At 48.3% G+C, this 22,930-nt stretch overlaps 1 protein-coding gene across 23 annotated transcripts in view; it reads right to left on the minus strand.

Annotated features, from left to right (window-relative positions):
• LDLRAD4 (low density lipoprotein receptor class A domain containing 4) overlaps nt 1-22,930 on the minus strand; it is a 434,322-nt gene that overhangs the window by 146,948 nt on the left and 264,444 nt on the right. For 4 of the 23 annotated variants that reach the window (XM_055368385.2, XM_055368380.2, XM_055368383.2 and 1 more), the window contains exons 3-4: nt 18,564-20,772; nt 12,552-12,724 (exon numbers count right to left, since the gene is read on the minus strand). The exons of 16 other annotated variants lie outside the window; for them this stretch is intronic. In XM_055368385.2, coding sequence (XP_055224360.1) covers nt 12,552-12,639 — 88 coding nt within the window. In that variant the 5' untranslated portion in view covers nt 12,640-12,724; nt 18,564-20,772. Of the gene's footprint in view, nt 1-12,551; nt 12,725-13,349; nt 16,900-18,563; nt 20,773-22,930 lie in introns of those variants that run through there. 3 more of the 23 variants (XM_055368382.2, XM_055368386.2, XM_055368381.2) reach the window with 3 other exon arrangements.

The following is a 22,930-nucleotide window of genomic DNA, read 5'->3' on the forward strand; positions in this document are numbered from 1 at the left end:
GATGGTCTCAATCTCCTGACCTTGTGATCCGCCCGCCTCGGCCTCCCAAAGTGCTGGGATTACAGGCATAAGCCACCGCGCCTGGCAAGGTCACTAGTGTTTTAAATTATTAGTATGCTAAGTAAATACCAGTTCTACTATCACTTGCCATTTCCCTATGCATTTACAATTGATGGTAGAAAAGTTTTTAATGCTGTGACCAAAAATATGCTTAAAGGTCAGGGCAGCAATTATAATTTTTCCTGCTATTAACATCACTTTGCATGGTTTCAATTCACAGGGCCATTTTTATGGTCCCACATTACTGTGCAAAGTGAGAGCCGTGAGCATTAGATACGCAGTATCATCTCCAGCATCCAAGTACAAAGTTCTTCTGCTTAGTTCTGTTCCTATTGGGACTAGCCTGAAGATCTCCTTTTCTCTGCTGGGAGAATCTAACTGAGGCTTCGCTTGTGGGTAACCAGCTCCTACTGCCTAGGGGAATTAAGAGACATTTTTATATTTCCTTATTCAGAAGGAATCACCATCTCTTAGAGCCCCCACAGCATGCCAGGGACAATGCTGGCACATCGTCTGGTGTGGGGACAATGGATGGCAACCCCTGAGATCCCCATCCCCATCCCCATCCTCATGGCAGTGCTGGATTCCAGGTCTCCAGACTCAAGCCACCCTCTCCATCCACCCCTGGTCGGTGCATGTGTCCTCTAGTGGGAAGGTGAAGCTTCTTACTAAGGGTGGATATTCCCAAATCAGAATCCATCACAAACAGCAAGGACAATAGTGGGGCATGTCTGTGGGAATGGCGGCACAGGGTTATCAACCAACAGCTGGCAGTATAAGCCACACCCATGCCTCTCTCGGAAGAGAAAGTGTGTATTCTAAAAATATAGAATGGCCAAGTGGGGTGGTTCTTTCACGCCTGTAATCCCAGCACTTTGGGAAGCCGAAGCAGGCAGATCACCTGAGGTGAGGAGTTTGGGTCCAGCCGGGCCAACATAGTGAAACCCCATCTCTACTAAAAGTACAAAAATTAGCCAGGCGTGATAGCACATGCCTGTAATCCCAGCTACTTGGGAGGCTGAGGCAGGAGAATCGCTTGAACCCCTGACGCAGAGGTTGCAGTGAGCTGAGATCGTGCCACCGCACTCCAGCCTGGGTGACAGAGTGAGACTCTGTCTCAAAAACACAAAATAAAATAAAAATAAAAATATAGAATGAATGCAATATTCTAGATGGCTTAGTTCTCTCTGAGTTTGCAACTGTTCATCTACAGACCGTGGACACTTTTCTTAAAAGCCATGGTCTTCATCTGGCGAATGCCACTGTGAATGCCACACCTGTGAACCGGAGCAACCCATTAGTAATGCTTTAGGTTGATAAAAGCAGGGAACTGTCTTGTTTGAATTTGGATCTGGTGTCCAAGTCTCTGTTTTTGAGAGGGGGTATAGCATGGGGGTCAGCGAACGGACTCTGGGGCCAGATTGCCCAGCTCAGTTCTTGGCTCCACTGCTTACCACTTGTGTGATTCAAGGCGAGATATGTGACCTGCGTGAGCCTCCCTCCCTCAGCTCTAGGGTGGAGACAGTAATTATGCTAACTTTATAGAGCTGTGAGGAGGACTACATGAGTTCATTTCTACAAAGCGCCTGGCATGTATTATGTACTATATGAGCCTTGCCTATCATTAGTAATGTTATTAAAAAAATAAATCTTTAAATATAGTATATCCATGTTACATAAAATCTGGAAAATGAACAAATCATTTTACTCTATCATAACTAGTCTCATAATTATTTCTTTTGAGTCATTTTTAAATAATTATTTTTTACTTAGTGTTTTTTTTTTTTTTAAACAAGAGCCAGTCTTTCCTTTCTCATCTCCTGCCAGATGTACAGCCTATGAGGCCTGCCCAAAATAAAACCAAACTCACTTCAGAAAGGGGCTCCACATCCACGCACACATGCCTGGGCTGCCTGCTTCCCCTCTGGCACATCCCGCCCCTGTGATAATTTCATCTCACACGTGGCTGCTTTCCACTGGATCCACAGGTCTCCTGCACAGCAAGGAAGCCCCCTTCTGGTCCTCTCTCCTCTTTCCCCTTCAGATCTGTTTCCCCTACTTGATAATTAAAGTAGAAAAATACAGAAGATTTTTTCAAAGTCTCCATTCTCGTTTAGAGTCTTTAGGGTAATTTTACTTAGGAGAAGGGACCCTCATACACATGGCCGTTTGTTCAAGCACCTGGTGGCAGGGACCACGCTGCCGGCTGGGAACAATGGCAGGTTGCCAGCTATCTGTAGAAAAGGATTTTCAAAGCCTGCGCAGAATTGAGATGCTGCTGAAGCAGAAAGTGCTGCACTTTTCAATGCTGCCATTTCCAACAGTTAGTACCTAGGGCCATCCTCCATGTAACTGAGGAAAAAACCCTGGAGGAAAGCTTAAAACATTAAATGCCCTTAGTATCCATCTCCACTTTCAGGTGTACATACTTTAAACGTTTTATCACACAACATCGGTTGATGGTGGCCATAGACAAACCACAAGAGACAGAATTCATGCAGTCGAAACTTGGAATTCCATGTAATACCATCAGCCTCTCAGGTTCATGTTAATACAAGCACATATACCTGACTGATGCCACAAAGTCTGCTCTCTCTTGCCCTTCCTTCTCAAGCCTTTCCTCCCCTAAATTCTTTCTGCTACAGCAGATAGCCACTGTGTGCACTGACCTCCAACAACTGGGATCCCAGCCTGTGGCTGCCAGCCAGACTGCTTCAGGAGTGACCAGACGGGTGAAGTTCCCCACCAGCTGTGCTCTGAGGATGGCTCAGGAGAAGTCAAAATTCACCCCGAAGCACTGAGAAGACCTGTTTCATAGACAGATCACGTCCATGGGTGTGGCCCGTACAGTCCTCCCAGTGGGGTTCCTGTTTGGTGTCAAACCTGTGCACTTCAGGCAGCCGTGGCCCAAGCTAGCTGAGAGTGGGTGAGAAGCAGAGCTACACGGCTTGTTCCTTTGCCACCGGCTGAATGCTACTTTATCTTTTCCCTTACTTACTTTTTTCTTCGATAAAGAGTTGACAAATAATTAAGAATTTACTAGACAGTCATATTGTACACTTATGAGCTCAGCACACAATTAAAATGTTTTAAATCACTTGGTGCCTAGTACGAACTTCATACACAAAAGTTTGGTAGTATGCATACCAATATTTGGCATTCAGTTATGGGTGTGTGAAAGAATTAGTACATCTTAAACCCAAATAAAAGCATTTTAGAAAAGAGGCATCACAAAAGGCATCTGGACACAGTCCCAAGAGCTGGTGAATTGGTCAGGACCAGCACAGAGGCTAGTGGGACAGAATTTTAAAAGATGTGGCACCAGCTGATAAAAACTAAAGCGCTAAGTAGTAAGAGTATCAAAACTGACAGGACACGTAACTTTAAGTCAGGAGCTAAAGAAAACACAGGAGAGCTGACAATCAGAGCAGCTGAAATGGTTTTCCGTACCTCATTGCAAAAACTTTCACAATGAGTATTTGCTACTCTGGTGATGGTTCAAAGCCTTCTGCGAATTTGCAGCGTTACACAAGATGTCACTTTCTCCCCTCAATTTGCCTACGGCGCCTACCCGGACTTCTCGGCTGTGTAGGCACCAATTTCAAAGAGGTCTGAAGCCAGTGGAGTAAAAGCATTTTAAGTGTGATGTTTTCTTAGGTTGAACATATCAAACACACATTTCTAGTACAATTCCAAATGTTTCAAAATATTATTTTAGTTGTTAAAAATCTTGAAATGAAAGCTCTGTTATTACAGAATGCCCCTGTTTTTATCATGCATTAAACCAAACCAACCCCCACCCCATTCCCTGGCTCTCAGAGAGAGGGACGTGCGTGTGTGAGCGAGTGTCGGGCGTCCTGTGCACACACAGGCACGTCATGTTTCTCCTCTCACTCCGGACACCTCGGGTTTCTATGGATTATTAATAATACCCACCCACCTGGCTGGCAGACTTTTCACAACACACCCTACAAGATTCTGCAAAAAAAAAAAGCAACACAATTTGAAAATACACAATGCCAACCTCCGGAGGAGGGAAAGAGAAAGAAAGGAATTAAGGGTGAGACCCAGACAGACAGACAGACAGACAGACAGACAGGCTCAAGGAAACTGTGTTCCCTGGGGTCTGGGCCGTGCAGCCGTCGGCAGGTACTCAGCTCTTCTCGGCTGCAGACTTGCTTAGCATGGCAATCGGCTGTCTGCCCAGGAGGATGAGGTAATGTCTAGGTTTAATGCCAAAATCTCTCTCACTGGCAGGACACATCGGGTAAATATTTCTACTGCAGGAGACCACATTCATTTGATGCTACTGCCAGTTTTATTATTGTTATTATGCTCATTAATATTAATACTCAGCCACTGTACCTATTTAAGATTGAAGAGGAGAAAGGCAAGGTTTTGCTGAAATCATGATAGCAGGTGCAGGGGGAAGAAAGTAGCCCCTACTCCACCCCCCGGCCTCAATCTCCCGCTAACAACAGTTACAGCACCAGCCTTCTGCAATCCCTTCCATCATCCTCAGCTGCACAGAGACCCCCTGCAACTTCCTCTCCAGGTGGCTGTAAATCTGGGACCTAGCAGTGACAATGGGTTTGGGGCGGGTGGGCATGAGGGGCTTGAAGGCTCCTTGAAGCGACCTTCCTAGTTATAATATTTGAAAATGTAGAATAATTTACGGGTCAGATTGCCAATGGTTCCTTCTCCTTTCTAAAAACCAATTCTGAATTTGCTTCACCATATTTTTGATGATGTGTTTTATGGCCTCACAAACTCCCAGCTGGTTCCCTCGATGATCTCGTCTCTGTGGTTACTGTCAACAATCCACATTCGTGTTGTGGCATATCATCTTACAGAAGCATTTAAAGAAGCTCAGGGCTTCCTTCCTCTGATGTAGATTTTCTCCATTGTTACTCAACGAGGCTCTGACATCAGCCTCCTTTCAGTTCAAAAGACAGGACGTTTTTCTGGGAGTCAGGAACTGAATGCAGAACTTCCCGAGGGCTTCACAAAGGACCACCGAAAGGGACAGTCACACACTGCCATGGATGTGGTCTCCTCTCTGAGGAGCTGGGAATAACGCTGCCCTCCCACAGGCACTGCTCCCAGGAGGGGCGGGAAAGCATGATGCCAAAGGGCAGTTTCAAAACCGGGCCCCGGGGAGCAGCAGCGTTAGGTGTGGACAACATGAAAGAGCACCTAAGACCCAGTGCTGTCCTGCAATGAGACAGAGATGCAGCCACTGTCCCGCACAGCCCCATGGGCAGAGGAGGCGCTCCAGAGGAGGGACTTTGAGAGACGACGCAATGTGCCTGCTGCGGGAAGTCACAAGACAGCTGCTATTCCCGGGCCGTCAGGGCCAGGCCAGCCTGGCTAGCTGCTGAGAGGGTCTGCACAGTGACTCCATGAGGTTAGCAAAATAAATATATTTTTAAAGCCCAGCAACCTTTCCTAAACATTTTTTTTTAAACACCAAAATATCACATTGCAAGGAGTTTCAGATTATTCCTAACATTTCCCAGTGTCAAGTCTTGGACAACATGTCTGCACCAAACACGTGCTTCTAAATAGAAAACCGAAAGTCCCTGTCAATCAGGAAGGTAACACTCTGGAGAGGAGGAGGAAAGGAAGTGAGACAGTGCTGGTGTCTTTTGTCATTAGGACAGTGGAGATGCGGCTGCTTGACCCAAGCAGCATACTGGAAGGACAGCTGAGAGCAAAAACGGAAAGGGAGCGTGGAGGTTTTCACAGCAGGATGTGTGTGGGCAGAAGGATTCTCCAGTGTCCACAGCAGGACACGTGTGTGGGCAGAAGGATTCTCCAGTGTCCACAGCAGGACATGTGTGTGGAGATGGATTCTCCAGTGTCCACGGCGGGACGTGTGTGGCAAAAAGTATTCTCCAGTGTCCATGGCGGGACATGTGTGGAGATGGATTCTCCAGTGTCCATGGTGGGACGTGTGTGGCGAGAAGGATTCTCCAGTAGCCACAGTGGGACGTGTGTGAGTAGACGGATTCTCCAGTGTCCATGGCAGGACGTGTGTGGCGAGAAGGATTCTCCAGTGTCCACGGCGGGACGTGTGTGGCAAGAAGGATTCTCCAGTATCCACAGCGGGATGTGTGTGAGTAGAAGGATTCTCCAGTGTCCACGGCAGGACGTGTGTGGCGAGAAGGATTCTCCAGTGTCCACGGCGGGAAGTGTGTGGCGAGAAGGATTCTCCAGTGTCCACGGCGGGACGTGTGGGGCGAGAAGGATTCTCCAGTATCCACAGCAGGATGTGTGTGAGTAGAAGGATTCTCCAGTGTCCACGGCAGGACATGTGTGGCGAGCAGGATTCTCCAGTGTCCACAGTGGGAAGTGTGTAGCGAGAAGGATTCTCCAGTATCCACAGCGGGACGTGTGTGAGTAGAAGGATTCTCCAGTGTCCACGGCAGGACATGTGTGGCAAGCAGGATTCTCCAGTGTCCACAGTGGGAAGTGTGTAGCGAGAAGGATTCTCCAGTATCCACAGCGGGACGTGTGTGAGTAGAAGGATTCTCCAGTGTCCACGGCGGGACGTGTGTGGCAAGAAGGATTCTCCAGTGTCCACAGCAGGACTTTTGTGGGCAGAAGGATTCTCCAGTGTCCACAGCAGGACGTGTATGGCGAGAAGGATTCTCCAGTGTCCATGGCGGGACGTGTGTGGGCAGAAGGATTCTCCAGTGTCCACAGTGGGACACGTGTGGCAAGAGGGATTCTCCAGTGTCCACGGCGGGACATGTATGGGAAGAAGGATTCTCCGGTGTCCATGGCGGGACGTGTGTGGGCAGAAGGATTCTCCAGTGTCCACAGTGGGACACGTGTGGCAAGAGGGATTCTCCAGTGTCCACGGCGGGACATGTATGGGAAGAAGGATTCTCTGGTGTCGTTTTCGCTGGCCCCTCACTCCCAGCTAACAAAGTGTTTCTTCACATTGTAGCTTTGGCTTTCAGAAGTCAGCCTTCTTTCCTCCCCAAAGGGAGGGCTTTCCTCACATAAAAGAAAATTAAGGCTCCCCCATATGTGTTTTGACCTGGTATTATGGCATGAAAGCCACTTGCACCTTCTTACAAAGTCTTAGTGAACTACTTTTGAAAAATGGTAATAATTAAAAAGGGTTAAAAATACACAGTAGTCAGCCTTTTAAAAACATTACAAGACTGACACAGCAGGCATGTGAAAAAAGAAGGAAAAAAAAAAAACACTAAAAAAGCCACGCTTTTGCCAGGCACAGTGGCTCAGGCCTATAATCCCAGCACTCTGGGAGACCGAGGCAGGAGGATCACTTGAGGCCAGGAGTTCATGACCAGCCTGGGCAACATAGTGAGACCTTGTCTCTACAAAAAAACAAACAAATTAGCTAGGCATGGTGGCATGTCCCGGTAGTCCCAGCTATTCCGGAGGCTGAGGCAGGAGGATTGCTTGAGCCCAGGAAGTCAAGACTGCAGGGAGCTGTGATCACTGCACTCCAGCCTGGATGAGAGAGTGAGACCCCATCTCTAAAAAATAAAAAGAACCCTTCTTTAAGTTGAAATAAAAGGAAGCTAAATAAAATGCTCTGTAACTAAGCAGTCTCCACTTTATTTAGACTAGAGAATGCTCATTATGAGTCAGGCAGCAGGCTGGATGGAAATTACTAATTAATTGAACATTATGGCTTAAAACACAGTAATTCATCTTACTTACTGCCTTTCTTGAATACATGCACATTTCTTAGGTTTTGTTAAGCTAATGAAAGGTCATGTTTAAAGGTTATTAATGGGGAAGTTCTCATTCTGAGGTTGCTTGGCTTCACCTGTCTTCAAGTCCACTGGGGTGCCCAGGTTCGGGCTGGCTGCCTTGAGATTTGCTGGACAAATAGACGTGTGGGCATGACATTTTATACTATGTGGTTTTAATTCTGGTTTGCATTAATGCAGTGGTTTTGTGGTAACTGCCACAAACCTTGAAATCACACCCTTTCCCTCCCACCTCCAAATCCCTTTATTAACCTCGAGTATGGGGGACTTTGACTCCGATACCAGAACCAAGAGTCAGATTTCTGTGGTGTCCTCCTCTCGGAAAACATCAAATGACGTGACCCAGTTCGGTGCTGATGCTTGAGTCTCCCTAACTCGAAACACTAAATTTAACTGGGTACTTTAAAGGTTGAATTTTGATCTCCTCCGTTCTTCCTCTCCACAGGGGACATGGCTCAACTTCCACACGAAAGATTTAGGTCAGATGAAAAGATGGTATTAAAAATCTTCAACAAAAGATTTGTTAAGCATTAGACTGTGCTATTGCCTGTAGAAACCTCATCCCCTGAAAATCTTTTAATAGAATCAAGAAGAGACTGGGGTCATCTAATCCACCCCCTGACTTCAGGCCAGACCCCACTAAAATTGTTCTGGGCAAGTAAGGCCGCCACATTTTTAAGGTGGATGTTTTGTGTTTCCAGAGGAACAGATTCCACCATTTTCCTGAACAACGCACACGATTTCCTGACAGTCTCCATGACTCAGGATTTATTTCCTTATGATTAACCTAAATCTCCAAAGCCACCACAGCGCTCACTTCCTCCTGTGCCCTCACTGGTACCCATGGCAAACAGCTGGTACCTGTCCCCTGCATACTCACCTTCCCTGTTCCTCTATACACAGCCAAATCTCAAGGCAGAGAAGGGAGGCCAGGTGGGTGGTGGGAGCGCCAGGAGAACCTGCAGTGTATTACAGGATTTAGAAGGGGCCTGGGGAGCTGGGGAGGATGAAAAATCCGTGGGAAGAAACTCCACAAGGGCCCGGCAGCTGGAGGCCGAGGCGACCCGACTGAGCTAGAAGGTGATGGAGGTCTTCGCGCTCTCTGAACACTGCGCAGTGGCAGTGCTGGTGACGTTGCCGTATGATCCAGGCAGAGAAACAATCCTCCGAGTTTCAGTCGCCATCTCAGTACAAAATTAGTAACTCGACTTCCAAAAGACAGGGCTGGGCCCTACAACCTTTGAAGTCTTCTCTTGTTCTAGAATTTGTGAGTCTATTAACCTATTCCTGAGCCATCTTCACCACTCTAAAGGTTATTGACCCAATTCTTCAAGGCAGCTGAGGGAAGATTTCAGAATCCTCAGTGTCTTTCTTCCCTTTTTACTAAGCCACAGTATTAGTGACACCATCTTATACTTCAGGAATGGGGGAAATATGCCTTGGTATTTCCTCTAAAAGATAACTAAGTGGGATCCCGCAAGGGACAGCACCAAAGCTGCTTCTTAGGCTGGTGAATAGAAAACATTTGTTGACTGAAGGCAGGCTCAGAGAAACAGACGAGATACATTTACAATCTCAATTGTTTGTAGCATTTTAAGCCCTGAGATTCGTCAACTAAAGAAGGAAAGTGATTTGGGTTCTGTTCCTTTCTCAGAGCCCTCCCCGTACTGTATTCACCTCGCTGGCCCTGGAACTGAAACCACCTCCCCACGCAGGGAGCGAGGCCGTGAGACAAAATGATTCCTGATTGTAATTTATGATGAAACTCTAGATTTACTGGTGTACACTGGAATTTTAATAGTCTTTCCTCTGAATCCTGCTGCATAGCCCTTCTGAATAGTCCCATACATGTATATTCAGAGGTCATTTTCTCAGACAATGATTCACTCACTGTGAAAACTTGGCAGACTGGAAATCTCTCCTTGATGCCAAATGAGACCTTAAGGGCCACCCTAACTGCCAAGCTGGGAGGCGGGTCGCAGGGGTGAAGGCAAACGGGGTTCGCTTGTGCCTTAAGCTGAATATGAGCCTGTTCGGTACCCTCTCACTAGTGTAACAACAGGAAAAAGCGGCCTTGAAGGACCACACATATAGGAAGAGAGGGTGAATTACAAATGACCATTGCTGAAGACTTCGTGAACAATCATTTAGTAATTCATTGATAAAGCCTTCATCCTGGGAGGCGCTAGGGGCACCCAAACCTCCTTAATTCCCACTATGTCATTTATTCAATGTGTATGTGTATATATACACTGAATATATATATTTTTAATAATATATTATATATATAATATATAAATATAATATTTTATATATATATATATATTTTAGTGGAGATGGAGTCTCACTCTGTCTCCAGGCTGGAGTGCAGTGGTGCAATCATTTCTCACTGCAGCCTTAGTCTCCTGGGGCTCAAGGGATCCTCCCACCTCAGCTTTCCAAACTGCAGCAATTATAGGTGTGCACCACCATGCCCAGCCTCAATGTATATTTTCTATAAAACAGGCAAATGCGAAGATGTCTTATGAGGGCAGATGTATCTGACTTGTTTTATGAAACTCAGAGGTAGGCTTGAGACAAGGGCTTTAGAGTTTCGGTGGCACATTGCAGTGTGAACTCATCAGGAAAAACCCTCTAGACTCCAGTTCCTCAGTTCTCCACCTGAGACCGCTGGAAATGAATATGTTTCCTGAAGCTGTTTTATTTTTTTCTTAACTGATGTCCCTTGAAGCAGAAGTTGAATGAAGATTTTATTTCCTCTCTCAGTGAATATATGCTTTTGTGTCAGACAAGCTAGACAGCAGGTTGGGATACAGTGAATGTCAATATTTAATTGCACCTTCCTTTTCCACCCTGTCAACCATGATGCCTCCTCTCAGCAGAGCCATCACCACCGCCCTGCTCCTTCTCCCCAAACTCATGTCCAGGTCATGTTGGCTGTCAGCTGTGCTCCGAGCCCAGGAAGGAGGAGGCACTGTGGGATGGCCAGGAAGGCGGCCTCCACACCATAAGGCAGGATTGCGGCACCGCGTCACCGTGCCTGGACCACGCGCCTCCATGCTGGGCCCTGCCAGGGATTCTCAGAAGCGGGGACCCCCTGGGTGGCCCCGCACACAGATGGGAGGAAGCAGAGGGCCCACGGGCTGAGTGAGGTCCTGGACAAGGACCACGGGGCTGGAGGCAGGGACGGCACGGCTGGGCTTTGACCGCCTCCCTCTGCTGTTCTGTGCCCCTCTTCCCAGCCGCAGATGAAGTAAAGAGGCCATGTCCAACTCTGAGCCCCAGATGGGAGAAAAAACATCATTTCATCTCCACCCCTCTTGGTTCCTTGCTTAAAGAAGAAAAGATCTTATGTGACCAGTCAGGCACGGTGTCCTGTGCCTTAATGAAACGATGCCATTCAAATATTGGAAAATATTTCCAAAGCATATAAAGCAATGACCAGCTAAGAACAGCGTTCTTCTCAGAACCTTAGCAACACCAAAGCCGGAAGCCTCAGGGGTCCACAGTGCAAAAGAGGAAACATGCTTTGTTTTTCCATAAAATATTTCTAGTGATCATTGCTTCCACAACCTACTTTTTTGAAGGTAAATTTTCTCTCAATTTTTCCAGCCCTAAAAGCTGACTCCATGATTTAACAAGTCCCTTCATGACCATGTTTTACATAGAACTGTCATGCAAAAAAATAGAAAAATAAAGACAGACTCACTCGACTAAAAAGGAGAACCAGGGTGTCAGCCTGGCCTTGGGGTGAGGACATACACTTTCCCAGTATGAGCAGACTTGTGGAAATGGCATTTAAATGCTTGAAAACAATGTAACTTCTTGGCTGTAGGCAATATGTCAAGGTGTTTAGAAGATAAAGGATTGTGTTTTGATCCTCTCCTTTTTTTTTAAGACAAGATCTTTCTCTCACCCAAGCTGAAGTACAGTGGTGCAATCACAGCTCGCTGCAGCCTCAATCTCCTGGTTTCAAGTGATCCTCCTGCCTCAGCCTCCAAAACTGCTGGGATTACAGGCGCACACAACCATGCCCAGCTGCTGTTATTTTTATTTTTGTGAAGACAGGGTCTTGCTATGCTGCCCAGGCTGGTAGCACAGTGATCCTCCCACCTCAGCCTCCCAAAGTGCTAGGATTACAGGTGTGAGCCACTGCACCCAGCCCGTTCTCCTCTATTTACCACACTCATTTTTAAGGGAAAGGCAGGAAGAGTGGAGCTGTGGGGATGGAGAAAATGAGGAAGGGGGGTATGGCATGACCTGGTGCTCCCAGGGCACCCCACTGCCCAGGTGACTCAGGAGTTTCCAGGAGAGCTCCATCTTCTGAGCAGCTACCATTTCTCTGGAGGGATCTAAGGCCCTGGGACACCTGCTGGAGGGCCGCTCCAGTCAGTGGAGATCCCAGTAGGGTCTGACAATGCCCATTGGCCATCCTGTGGCCTTTTTGATGAGGCCAGGCATCCTACGGGGCTGGGGAAGAAGGTGTTTGCCAAGGAGCTGCTACTCCCCAGCCGGACTGCAGGAAGAGTGAACGCACAGGAGCAGGCAGATTCAGACCCAGGGGGGAAGGGAGGACCAACTCCATCTGTTAATACTGCAGCCACTCCACCAGATTACAGCAATGCTGGGCTGTGAAAGGACGTCCCTTCCGGCAGAGGCAACTCGGAACCAGAAGAAACTTTACAAAGATGAGATCCCATCAAGAGCCCGGGAATAGGGGAGAAATCCAGGATTCACCTTTCCGTGCACTGGGGTGGATGAGTCCTGTGGCAGGCCACTCGCATCCTTCCTCTGTGCCCCTCAGGCCTGATGGTGTCCTGGCCATTCTGGGGACAAGAGCGTGGCCTGTTTCCAGCTAGACTTGCCCGAATCAGTCTTGTCTTGGTGTCTTGGGTCTTGGTGGCATGGATCTTAGAGAATGACAAGTTGCATTTTCAGTGGGGGACAAAAACTCTATGAAGGTAGCATAAACCATGCTACTGTATTCATTATACCCAAGAAAAACAGGATTTCAGTGCTAGGAACAATAAAGCCAGCCTCATAGTCATCCATCAATTGAATGATGGAAGCGCCTCTACTTTTCCTTGCACCAATTCGTGCAAGCCTCCCGGTGGTGTTCTGCAAATTTCATTATCAGACAGCACCAACGTGCAAAGCTTTGGCCTGACGCGGCACAGACCCAAACACTGTCACCTGATGGGCAAAGTACCAGGATGAGAAACAGAAGATCTGTTTTCCTGGCCTCTAGTTCTGGGTCTTGTTCTTTGTAAAATGGGTGTAAAACTCCCTGCCGGGCCACTTGACATTAACTTTATGACTGCTCATATTCAAACGTCCTTGCTCCACACAAATGCTTCTTTTTTTGCTATAAAATCAAACGTTAGTATCTTCAATATAGCTTACTAAATCCCAATCACCAACACTACATATAATCTTTAAAGGAAACAGACAGAAACTAGATTCACTGGTGCCAGCTATTAATTATTTCAAACATATAAAGTATCTCAAAAAGAAATAAGTCAAACTTATTCTCACTCAGTTTCAAGTATGTCTATCTTAGGGCATCTTTCCAAAAATCTCTGTCGTTAAGCTGGACACACACACAGGTGCCGGCCCATGGCCCGAGCATGACGGATGCACTCGGTGACAAGCCCATGACTGACAGCCGCCATCTGATAGTGGAGGAGCAGCCGGCTAGCTGTGGGTTCCAGAGGTGATCAGCCACAGATGGAAAAGGGAGGTCTTGGGATGCTTTCATCGTCCCAGCTGCCCTGCAGGTGGACATTTAAAGTAAATCATTAACAAATCCCTGTGGCAGAAATATAGCGCACCTCAGCTCACCATCAGCTGCAAGGGACTCTGCCTGCTGTCCCACAGGCTGAGTAAGGGTCTGCGGCCTTTTCCATGAGGGTGGGTCTAGATGGTAGGGAGCAGCCCCCACTACCATGAAGAGGAGCAGAGATGACTTGGCCACCCACTGTGTCCAACTAAATCCCTATGGCAGCCCAGTGATTCACTCTGAGGTTAATTTCCAACATCTGAGAGGTTCAGGCTGGAGATACAGAATATCGTCCAGAGAGAGAGGCCCAGATCTAAAGGGGACAGGGGGTGCAGAAGCTTTAGCTGGACTCTCCCTGCCATGCCAATGAGCCAAGGATGTGCAAAAATGCACATCCTGCCATCTCCCTGACAAGCCTGGCCCTCCTCCAGAATGGGCCATGCTGCATGCTTTTAATATTCCATTTATTCCTTTCTGGAACACATCATCTTAAAAAACTTCCCCTGGAAACGTCTATAAACCATAGATGAGGTAAGGTTGAAGAGAGTTTGGGGCTATCATTTTATTGAGGTAAAAATATATATACATATAGAAAAGTAAACATAACTTACAGTTTTCATAAACTGAAACACCCATGTATATTTTTTGGCTTGGACTGTGATATTTTGAAATAAAAACCTCACAAAAGGATACATAAACTGAAAAAATGTTCCATTTCAATGTAATTTTCTTGCTACCACTTCATAATATAGGTTGGGTATCCCTTATCCAAAATGCCTGGAGTCAGAAGTGTTTCGAATTTTGAACTTTTTTGGATCTTGAAAACTTGCATTATACTTACCAGTTATTCTATTATACATCCATCTTCCTAATCCAAAAAGCTGAATCTGAAATGCTCCAATGGACATTTCCTTTGAGCATCATATTGGCACTTAAAATGTTTCTGACTTTTGAGCATTTAAAATTTTAGGTTATTGTTATCCAATTGGGATACTCACGCTGTGGCTGTTGACAGAGTTATAAACATAGCTGAAGGGAATATAATAAGCAGACCACAGTGGATCACAGGAAGCCATTTGGGTCCGAGAGCTTTCACGGCAGCAGGGCAGATGGAGTGCCCAAAACAGGAGCCTCCTAGTCTCTGAAGAGCAAGCCTGGTTTTCATGCTACCTTCACGGTGGTTTAGGAAAAGCACACACTCCGTTTGGCCATGTCTCTTCCAAGTGGGGAAAACCTAAATTTTATTCCCTTTTATCATGAGTTATTTACAGAAGAAAAAGAGATATATGCAACTTTCATTCATCTTTTAGCCATTTTCTTTCATCCCTGGCACAAATCTCCTCCCTCCTTCTTCTAACCCATGTCCCTTTAAGTCACTCGTGTTAAAAGCAGCAAACAGATGCTGGGGATAATTTAATGCAGCAAAGGTCTTCCTTCCACACCTAGGAATGTAACTATGCCCCACACACTGGGAAAGGGCTGCTGCTGTGTCACGATTCTGTGACAGGAATAATACAGGTGGTCACAGAAGAATACACATTCCAGGCAACAGTTTCATATAACTAGAGGCTATAGGGTGACTAGGCCCTGACCCTGAAAAACAGGGGGTGGACCAAGCTGGCTAAGACTGACCGGACCCAGTGCAGAGCTGGATTTGAGCTAGGTCTCACCTCGGACCTCATTATCCGCTCACTGACGCACTCAATCACACACCACCAACACCATGACAGTTCCAGGACACCCTTATTTGGTGTAAGAATGGGTGACACTGGGCCAGGCACGGTGGCTTATGCCTGTTATCCCAGCACTTTGGGAGGCCGAGGTGGGAGGATCACCTGAGGTCAGGAGTTCGAGACCAGCCTGACCAACATGGAGAAACACTGTCTCTACTAAAATCAGCCAGGTGTGGTGGTGTGTGCCTATAATCCCAGCTACTCGGGAGGCTGAGGCAGGAGAATTGCTTGAACCTGGGAGGCAGAGTTTGTGGTGAGCCAAGATCGCACCATTGCACTCCAGCCTGGGCAACAAGAGTGAAACTCCGTCTCAAAAAAAAAAAAAAAAGAAAGAAAGAATGGGTGGCACCACAATTCCAATAAATCTCCACCTTTTTCCAGGAATTGTCATGAATATTCCACGCCTCGGTTAGAGAAACCCATAAAGATAGAAGCCCCAAACCCCATTCTGTGGCTCTCTTGAGTCTGCCCCCACACTTTCTTTTTGCAAGAGTGTATTCTTCACTCTGCAATAAATCTTTGTACTTTCACTGTTTTCTGACTCATCCTTGAATTCCTTCTCACGACAGTGTCAAGAGCCTGGATGCTGGCTGGGGTCAGGGTCCCACTAGTGTTTAGGGACCTCCCTGGCCCCTGTATTAATTCCACCCCAGTTTGTGCGAGGACACGTGGCCGCTCCCCGCACTCTGGGGAGTCTGGTCTGGGGAGTCGATTTCTCCATCTGTGCACCTGCTGGCATGACGGGCACCTGGGTGTGTGTGCCCCACGTGAGCGTGCATGTGCAGGGTGCGTCTGTAGAGCAGGAGACTCAAGAGCTAAGATCCAGATAAATCAACAGATTCTAGGTGATAGGAAACAAGAACTAGTCTGTTACAACTAAAAACGCCTGGAGGCAAACGACAAGTCAGTGTCTCCCAGGCCTGGCTTTCTTAGTGCACAGGGCTGCCTGGGGCACAGGCAGGGCTCCACAATGACTGTCGCTGGCTGGTTACAAGAAATAGGGGGTTTGCCACATCCCTGAAGTCAGTGTAGATCTCACAGCATTGATGCATTTCAGAAACGCACCTGGAAGGGCGCAGAAGTGTGAGATAGCTTGTATGCCGCCACCTCATCTCAGGACCTGTTTCTATCTTGCTCTCTCCTCTCCAAGGCAGTGGGATGCGAGGGCCCAGAGGGGCCCACAGAGGGGGTCTGCACTCTGTTCCCCTGACAGGCCCTGCCCTGGCCCTGTAACACTCACGACCAGGGCACGGCTCTAGGGAACAGGACCAGAGGGCAAACCCAACACAGAAGCGATGACAAGCGATGGGAGATGGCAAGGCAGGGCAGAAAGGGGGCCAAGGCTGTCCCTGGAAGTCCCTGACAGTCTAGGGACAGGAAGGAGCTTGGAGAGGTGCTGAACTCAAGGGCCAGATGGCTGCTTTTCCATGAGGGAACCAGGGTCACTAAGAGCCCAGGCAGCTTACTGAAAGCCTTGTCCTTCCCATCCCTCTCACCTGGACTGAAATTCAAATTCCTCGCCCAGGACCCTGAGACCCTGACCAGGCCCCTGCCCTCTCCCATCTCCCCCTTGCTCTTAGTGCTCCTGCCCACCCCCTGCCTATGTGTCCATGAAATGTCCAGCAGCACTCCCCCCTCCCCAGATCCAGCACTCCACTCCAAGGCAGGTTCTCCAGGACACCACCCTGGCCTTGGTACAGCCATGGCTCTCCAGGGCCCCCTTCATTTCTCTCCACAGCTCCAGACACCCAACATGACATTACAGTTTTCCTGTTTGTTTTCGATCTCTGTGAAGGCACGGGTTTTACTTATTTAGTGTGGAATTGCCGATGCTGAAGATACTGCAGGAGTTTAGTCATACTTACTGGATGAATGAAAGAAGAAACAAGTTAGTTAGCTAATGCACACAGAAGGCCTGCGGCTGTAAGAACCCTGGCCATAAGATGGAGCACAGAGAAGTTCTCGGCCTCGGTAGCCACAGAAAGAAATGACGCCGATGCCACAAACACGTCTTTCTGAAGGTGTCAGCATCTCTATCAGGGCAGAGAAGCCTTTGTTCTTCTTTGAGCAGCCCTTCCTGGTCTGGCCACACGGCCCTGCCGGGACAGATGCCCTTCATGCTCCTTTCTGACTGCATCCCCGACCCAACAGCAAGGGCCAGAGAGTCCTTCAGCCCAACGCCCACCTGTAAGTGTAGCACACCAGGGACAGGGGGCTAACCTGGCCCACTGCTCTTCCCCAGCACAGCAGGCAGGTGCCTTTTGCTACACTTCCTGGAGAGGCAGCAAGGTCCTTGATGTTTTCTGAACTGGAACATGGTTGGGGAATAAAAAAGAAATGATCACTCTCATCAAAGTTTTATGTAAGGAAAAAAGACCCCTATTTAAAACAATTATAAAACTTCAAATGCCTGAGAAGCATATGAAAAGGTGCTCAGGTTCACTAAACATCAAGGAAATGCAAAGTAAAGCCACAATATCATACTACCACCCACCCAGCAGAAATGAAAGGACAACAAGCGTTGGGGCGCGTGTGGGACCAGCAGGGGTCTCCGGACATGCCAGCGGGAGTGGAAACGGGAAACCGTTGACCCTGGTGATTCCACCCCGACACTTCCAACAAAATGCAGTTCAAGGGGGGCTCTGCGGGGCTGCTTGAGTTCTGGCGCTTTTTTTGTTTGTTGAGGTGAAATTTGCATTAATACGCAACCATTTTAAAGTGAATCCTTCAGTGGCATTTCACACAAGTGTTTCCAGTGTATAAAAAAATCAGTGAGCTTTTGATACATGCACTTTTCTGAATGTATATATCAAGTCAACAAAGATTTTAATAAACAGAATGATGAAGTGATGAAATGTAAAATGCACTCTTTCCTCAAGCGCACTTCTTACGAGCAGCTTTGCTTTGTAAACAGAGAGGAGGTGTACGCACTGGCACTCCTTCCGCTGACTCTGCTGCTCCGCGTTCTCCCTGGTGGAGCGGGCCCTGGTGGCTTCTGCTACATATCACCAGATTCCCTTCTGATGATGATTTATGCACTATCTATACATGTGACAAAACTCATTGGTAACCTTTCCAGATGGCTTTAAATTGTAACTTGCTATTTGTTTGTATGCTTAGCCAAGCTGCTACATTCCCAACTCTTTGGAGAAAGGAAACTGTTTTACTTCAGCAAGGGGGAAAGTCACAAACCAAAAATAAATATGTAGTAAAATAATCTTGACACAAGAAAATCACCTCCAATGTGACATATCCCAGGGAACTACGTCTGCAGTAACGTCCTCATTACGTGGGTTCCGCAGACCAACATGATTAATGTTTGAAGAGCAGAGAACGGGGTTAAAATCCAGTTTCTAGAATTCTCAGTTCTTGATATTTCCAGATGGTGGATGCACCCCACAACCATGAGCAATTATCAATAACCCAGAGCTACTTCAGCAGAGGCAGCTTCTGAAGAAAGCTAAACCAGAAGAGAAGGGAAAAGTCCCGCTTTAAAGCAAGTTAATGAATAAAGCTTTACCCTTTTGCATTTTTAACCACAGCTGATGCTTCCTATTCCTATTTTTTGTAGTGATAATACTTATTTACCCTGGCATCTTTTTTAGGGACAAGGTCTTGCTCTGTCGCCCAGGCTGGAGTGTGGTGGCGTGATCATGGCTCACTGAAGCTTCAAACTCCTGGGCTCAAGCGATCCTCTCGCCTCAGCCTCTGAAGTCGCTGGGATTCCAGGCGTGAGCCACCGCTCCTAGGCCTGGGTTCTTGATACATAAATTCTATCACACAGACGGCACTATGTGACGTATGGGGATAATTATTAAGTTACTAAAACTGAAGCACCCAGCAGAAAGAACGCAGCAAGTGGGCAGCTGATCCCAGGCCACGCCCCGGGCCCAGCAGGGCGCATCTCTGTTCTACGAGTGGGTTCAGAGCAGCAGGGGCAGCAGCCACAAGCAGCATGAGGACGGTCACTACTGTCACGCCGCACCATGGAACTGATGCCCCATACATGACCCTGGCCTGCAGACATGGAGAGCAGACAGGGTCATCATGCCCAACAGGAAGCAGGCGGAGGCCCAGGAGCCACGAGGGCACGTGGCCAAGTTTCCCAGCCTGGTGGCTGAGGCCGAGCCCCTCACTCAGGCCTTCCTGGCTCCCAACTCCGTGTTTCTACCACCAACTACACTCCTACCAGAGGCTTTGTGGGGTCAGTGGAAAAGGGGCAGCTCCAAGCAGTAACAGTTATGCCAGCACTGTGCCAGCCAGACACCTGGAGAGCAAAGCACAGGCCCACAAAGCAGGTCCTCCCCACGAGGAGCTCAGGTCCACCGAGGGAAGGCAGGAGCTCGGACACTCTCCACTCACATCCCTGGATGCCCAGTACTTAGCGAAGTCCTAGTAAACAACAGGTATTCAGCAAATATTGGTCAGTAAATACGCTGCAGAATATTTCTCCAAATAGGGAGATGGTGTCGTGATAGAGCTCATCCACTGGGTGACGTGCCTGTCTACAAGTCTCAGAAGAGCTGCAGAAATACAAATTATATTCTAATGTTTTAGAGTGATCCTCTACCGTGTTAAATACATCTAATAATATGACTGCATCCAAGGGTGAGCTTAAGCAAGCTAGTATAACCACCAGGGATATTTAAATCTACCCCCAAATATCCAAATCAATTCACATTTACTGACACCCATTTGAAAAATCAAGGAAGATACTGGCACTGGGTCAGATATGTGCATTAGTGCCTGTCTCTCCAGGTGGGGGCAGGGGGAGTCACATCTTTTTAATTCCTACAGAAGAAAATTTCTGTAAGAATACAGATAGTGAGATAGAAAGTGATTTGTTGGTCTAGTTTTTTGAGACACGGTTTCACTGTCACCCAGGCTGGAGTGCAGTGGTATGATCATGGCTCACTGCAGCCTCGACCTCACCGCAGCCTCGATGCTCCAGCAACAGAGGCTCCCACTTCAGCCTCCCAAGTAGCTCGGAGTAGCTGGCACACCACCAAACACAGCTAATTTTTTTATTTTTTTACTTTTTGTAGAGACAGGGTCTCCCCATATGTTACTCAGGCTGGTCTCAAACTCCTGGGCTTAAGTGACCCGTCTGCCTCAGGCGCAAGCCACTGCACCCAGCCTAGAAAGTATTTTAACATTTTCTAAAGGCAACATAAAAAGCACAGCTTAGAACTTGTTCTCTAAAACTAATCCAAAAATACGTGCCTGGCCTGCTCTGTGTTTTCATCTTCCTTGCCACTGGATCTCCTGCTCCTCTCAGCCTACAGACTCCAGCATCACCCAGCGAATGCAGAGGAAGGAGCCACACTTCTGAGGAGGCGAAGGAAAACGAAGGTGAGTCTTAGCATCAACTCCCTGGGTGGGCTTCGGCCCCTGGGTTCACCTCATTGCTGTCACACAGGGATGGCAAGGGGCTTTTGCTCCTTCCCTGGATGGAGGGAAAGAGAACATAGACATCTCACAGGCCAAGTCAGAAAGGGACAGACCAGGGTTAAGCTAAGCAGGGGGCCCAGGGGTCTTGAGCTGTGAAGCAGATGGCAGGAGACAGAGCAAGCGAGCTGAATGTGGGGCCTGCTACTGAGAGGAGAGAGACCTTCATAGGACCAGGAAGGAGGGGCTCAGAACAGATGGAGCGCTAGTGAGTATTGCTGGGTAAGACCTGGGAGGACCTGCCCACAACACCTTCCTGTCTGAGCTGCTTGGGAAAGGGTCTCATTTCTCTGAGTCCCACTTTTCTGATCTGCAAAGTGGAGATAACGTCTACCCTCACAGAGATGGGGAAGATTAAATGATACAACACGCACAGTATCTGGCGTTTGGTAAGCATTCGGCAAACACATCTTAGCTTGCCGACTAGGGGCCAGAAGCCTGGAAGAGAGGCACAGCACCCACATGCCTCAGCCCCACTCAGGATAGATGTGACCAACCCCAGGGCTCCCACCCACCATGCTGGATGAAGGCTCAGGGTTCTTAGCACAGCAGACAGGCAGCCACACTGCTGCGTGATGCCTGACATGACCCCCGGGTCCAGGGGTCTGTCCAGGCAGGGGCAGCACAAGTGTTTCACAAAGGTTTCCACAGCAAAGATGGAGGACTAGACTTGGAGATGGGAGCTTCAAGGAAGAGAACTCAGTTCTCAGCACACCAGTTAAAGCTGAGAGAGCCCAAGAACACAGTGAGAAACTCAGTAACTACAGAGCCGTGTTGTGGCAGGTCTGGCTAGATGCTGAGCCAAAAGGACTGGGGCTCAATATATTCTCTCTGTGGAGAGATGGGTTTGAGACCAGGGATAAAACCTGTCCTGAAAACATAGGCTCAGAAAACAACACCCCAAGATATGGTGCTTTGGCATGCTGACTGCTTTGAACAATGGAGATTGAAAGGCCTCAGAAATAAGCTCAGAACCAAGGCCTCTCTCCAACTTGCTTCCTTGCCCTCTTTCCCTTCTGAAGCATGGGGGTGGGCTCTCTCTGAAGGTCCCTCATCTGACCTAGGGAAGTTCCTCTGGAAGGAATGCATTTGTCTTAGACTCCCCTCCCTAGGATTTATATTAATCACAGAAAATTAACTCTTAACATAGGAGAGAAAACTCAAAGTCTCCATGCCCAGGACAGACTTCACCTATTCTTTCAACTAAAGGGCTGTTACCTGAGAGACTTAATCTGCATAATTAGACAACCTTTGTTCACAGTGCACTTCCACCCCTCACCTTCCCATAACTTGTCACTACCTCCCCCAGGGCCCATAGGAACTTAGTCCCAGTCCATTGTCTGCTCTTGAGTCCACTCATCTCCTCATTGAGGGGTCCCTCTCCACACAGACTGATGGGGCTCAGAGAGGTGGCCCCTGCAGTCCCCATGGGACAGCTCTGACCCGGCCCTCTCAGGCATGCTGTGCTCCTTCCCATGCAATTGGCCTCAATTTTCACTTTTGTTTCTGAGTGGTGATGGGGGGAACTGAAATACTCAAATGCTTGTAAATAAATCACCCTGTCTCATTGCTCAGCTGAGTGTTTTTTGCCAATACAGAGCTTCCGTGTGCTCACGCTCATGGGAGTCAGCTGTGGGGAAGGTGGGACGGTGGGGTTTGCACAGAACAAGCACATGGCGCGGTCTGCAGGGCCTCCTTTTTATGCAGCCGCCTGGGCTCCTGTCCTGGCCCTGGCAGAGGAAGTGTGTGCAGAAGGATCTGAAAGTAGGGGGGTGAGGTGGGCAGCAGGTTCAGAGGCAACAGTCCCCAGGGGTGTGAGTTTGGCACTGGTTCTCCACCTGACATGCCCCCCGGCACTGCCCTTCTCTGCAGGCCCCCAGCCCTCACTACAGGCCAGGCCTCCCCACTGGGTCTCCTTCTTGGAAGGCAGCATTGGCCTTCCTGTCCCTGCTTGCCTCTCCACTGTCCACTTCGGCCACAGAGACGCTCACTCTCCCTCCTCAGTCTGGAGAGCTCCTCACTGCCCCTGCAGGCCCGCCAGTCCTCTCACTTCGGTCACTCTGTCTCCCCCAGCCCCACTCCAGCCCTGCTCTGCCCTCTGCCCTCCTGCCTTGTGAGCCTTCTGCCTTCCCCCTCCTGCCCAGCAAACTCCACTC

Source organism: Gorilla gorilla, chromosome 17, assembly GCF_029281585.2.
Source record: "Gorilla gorilla gorilla isolate KB3781 chromosome 17, NHGRI_mGorGor1-v2.1_pri, whole genome shotgun sequence".
NCBI lineage: Eukaryota > Metazoa > Chordata > Mammalia > Primates > Hominidae > Gorilla > Gorilla gorilla.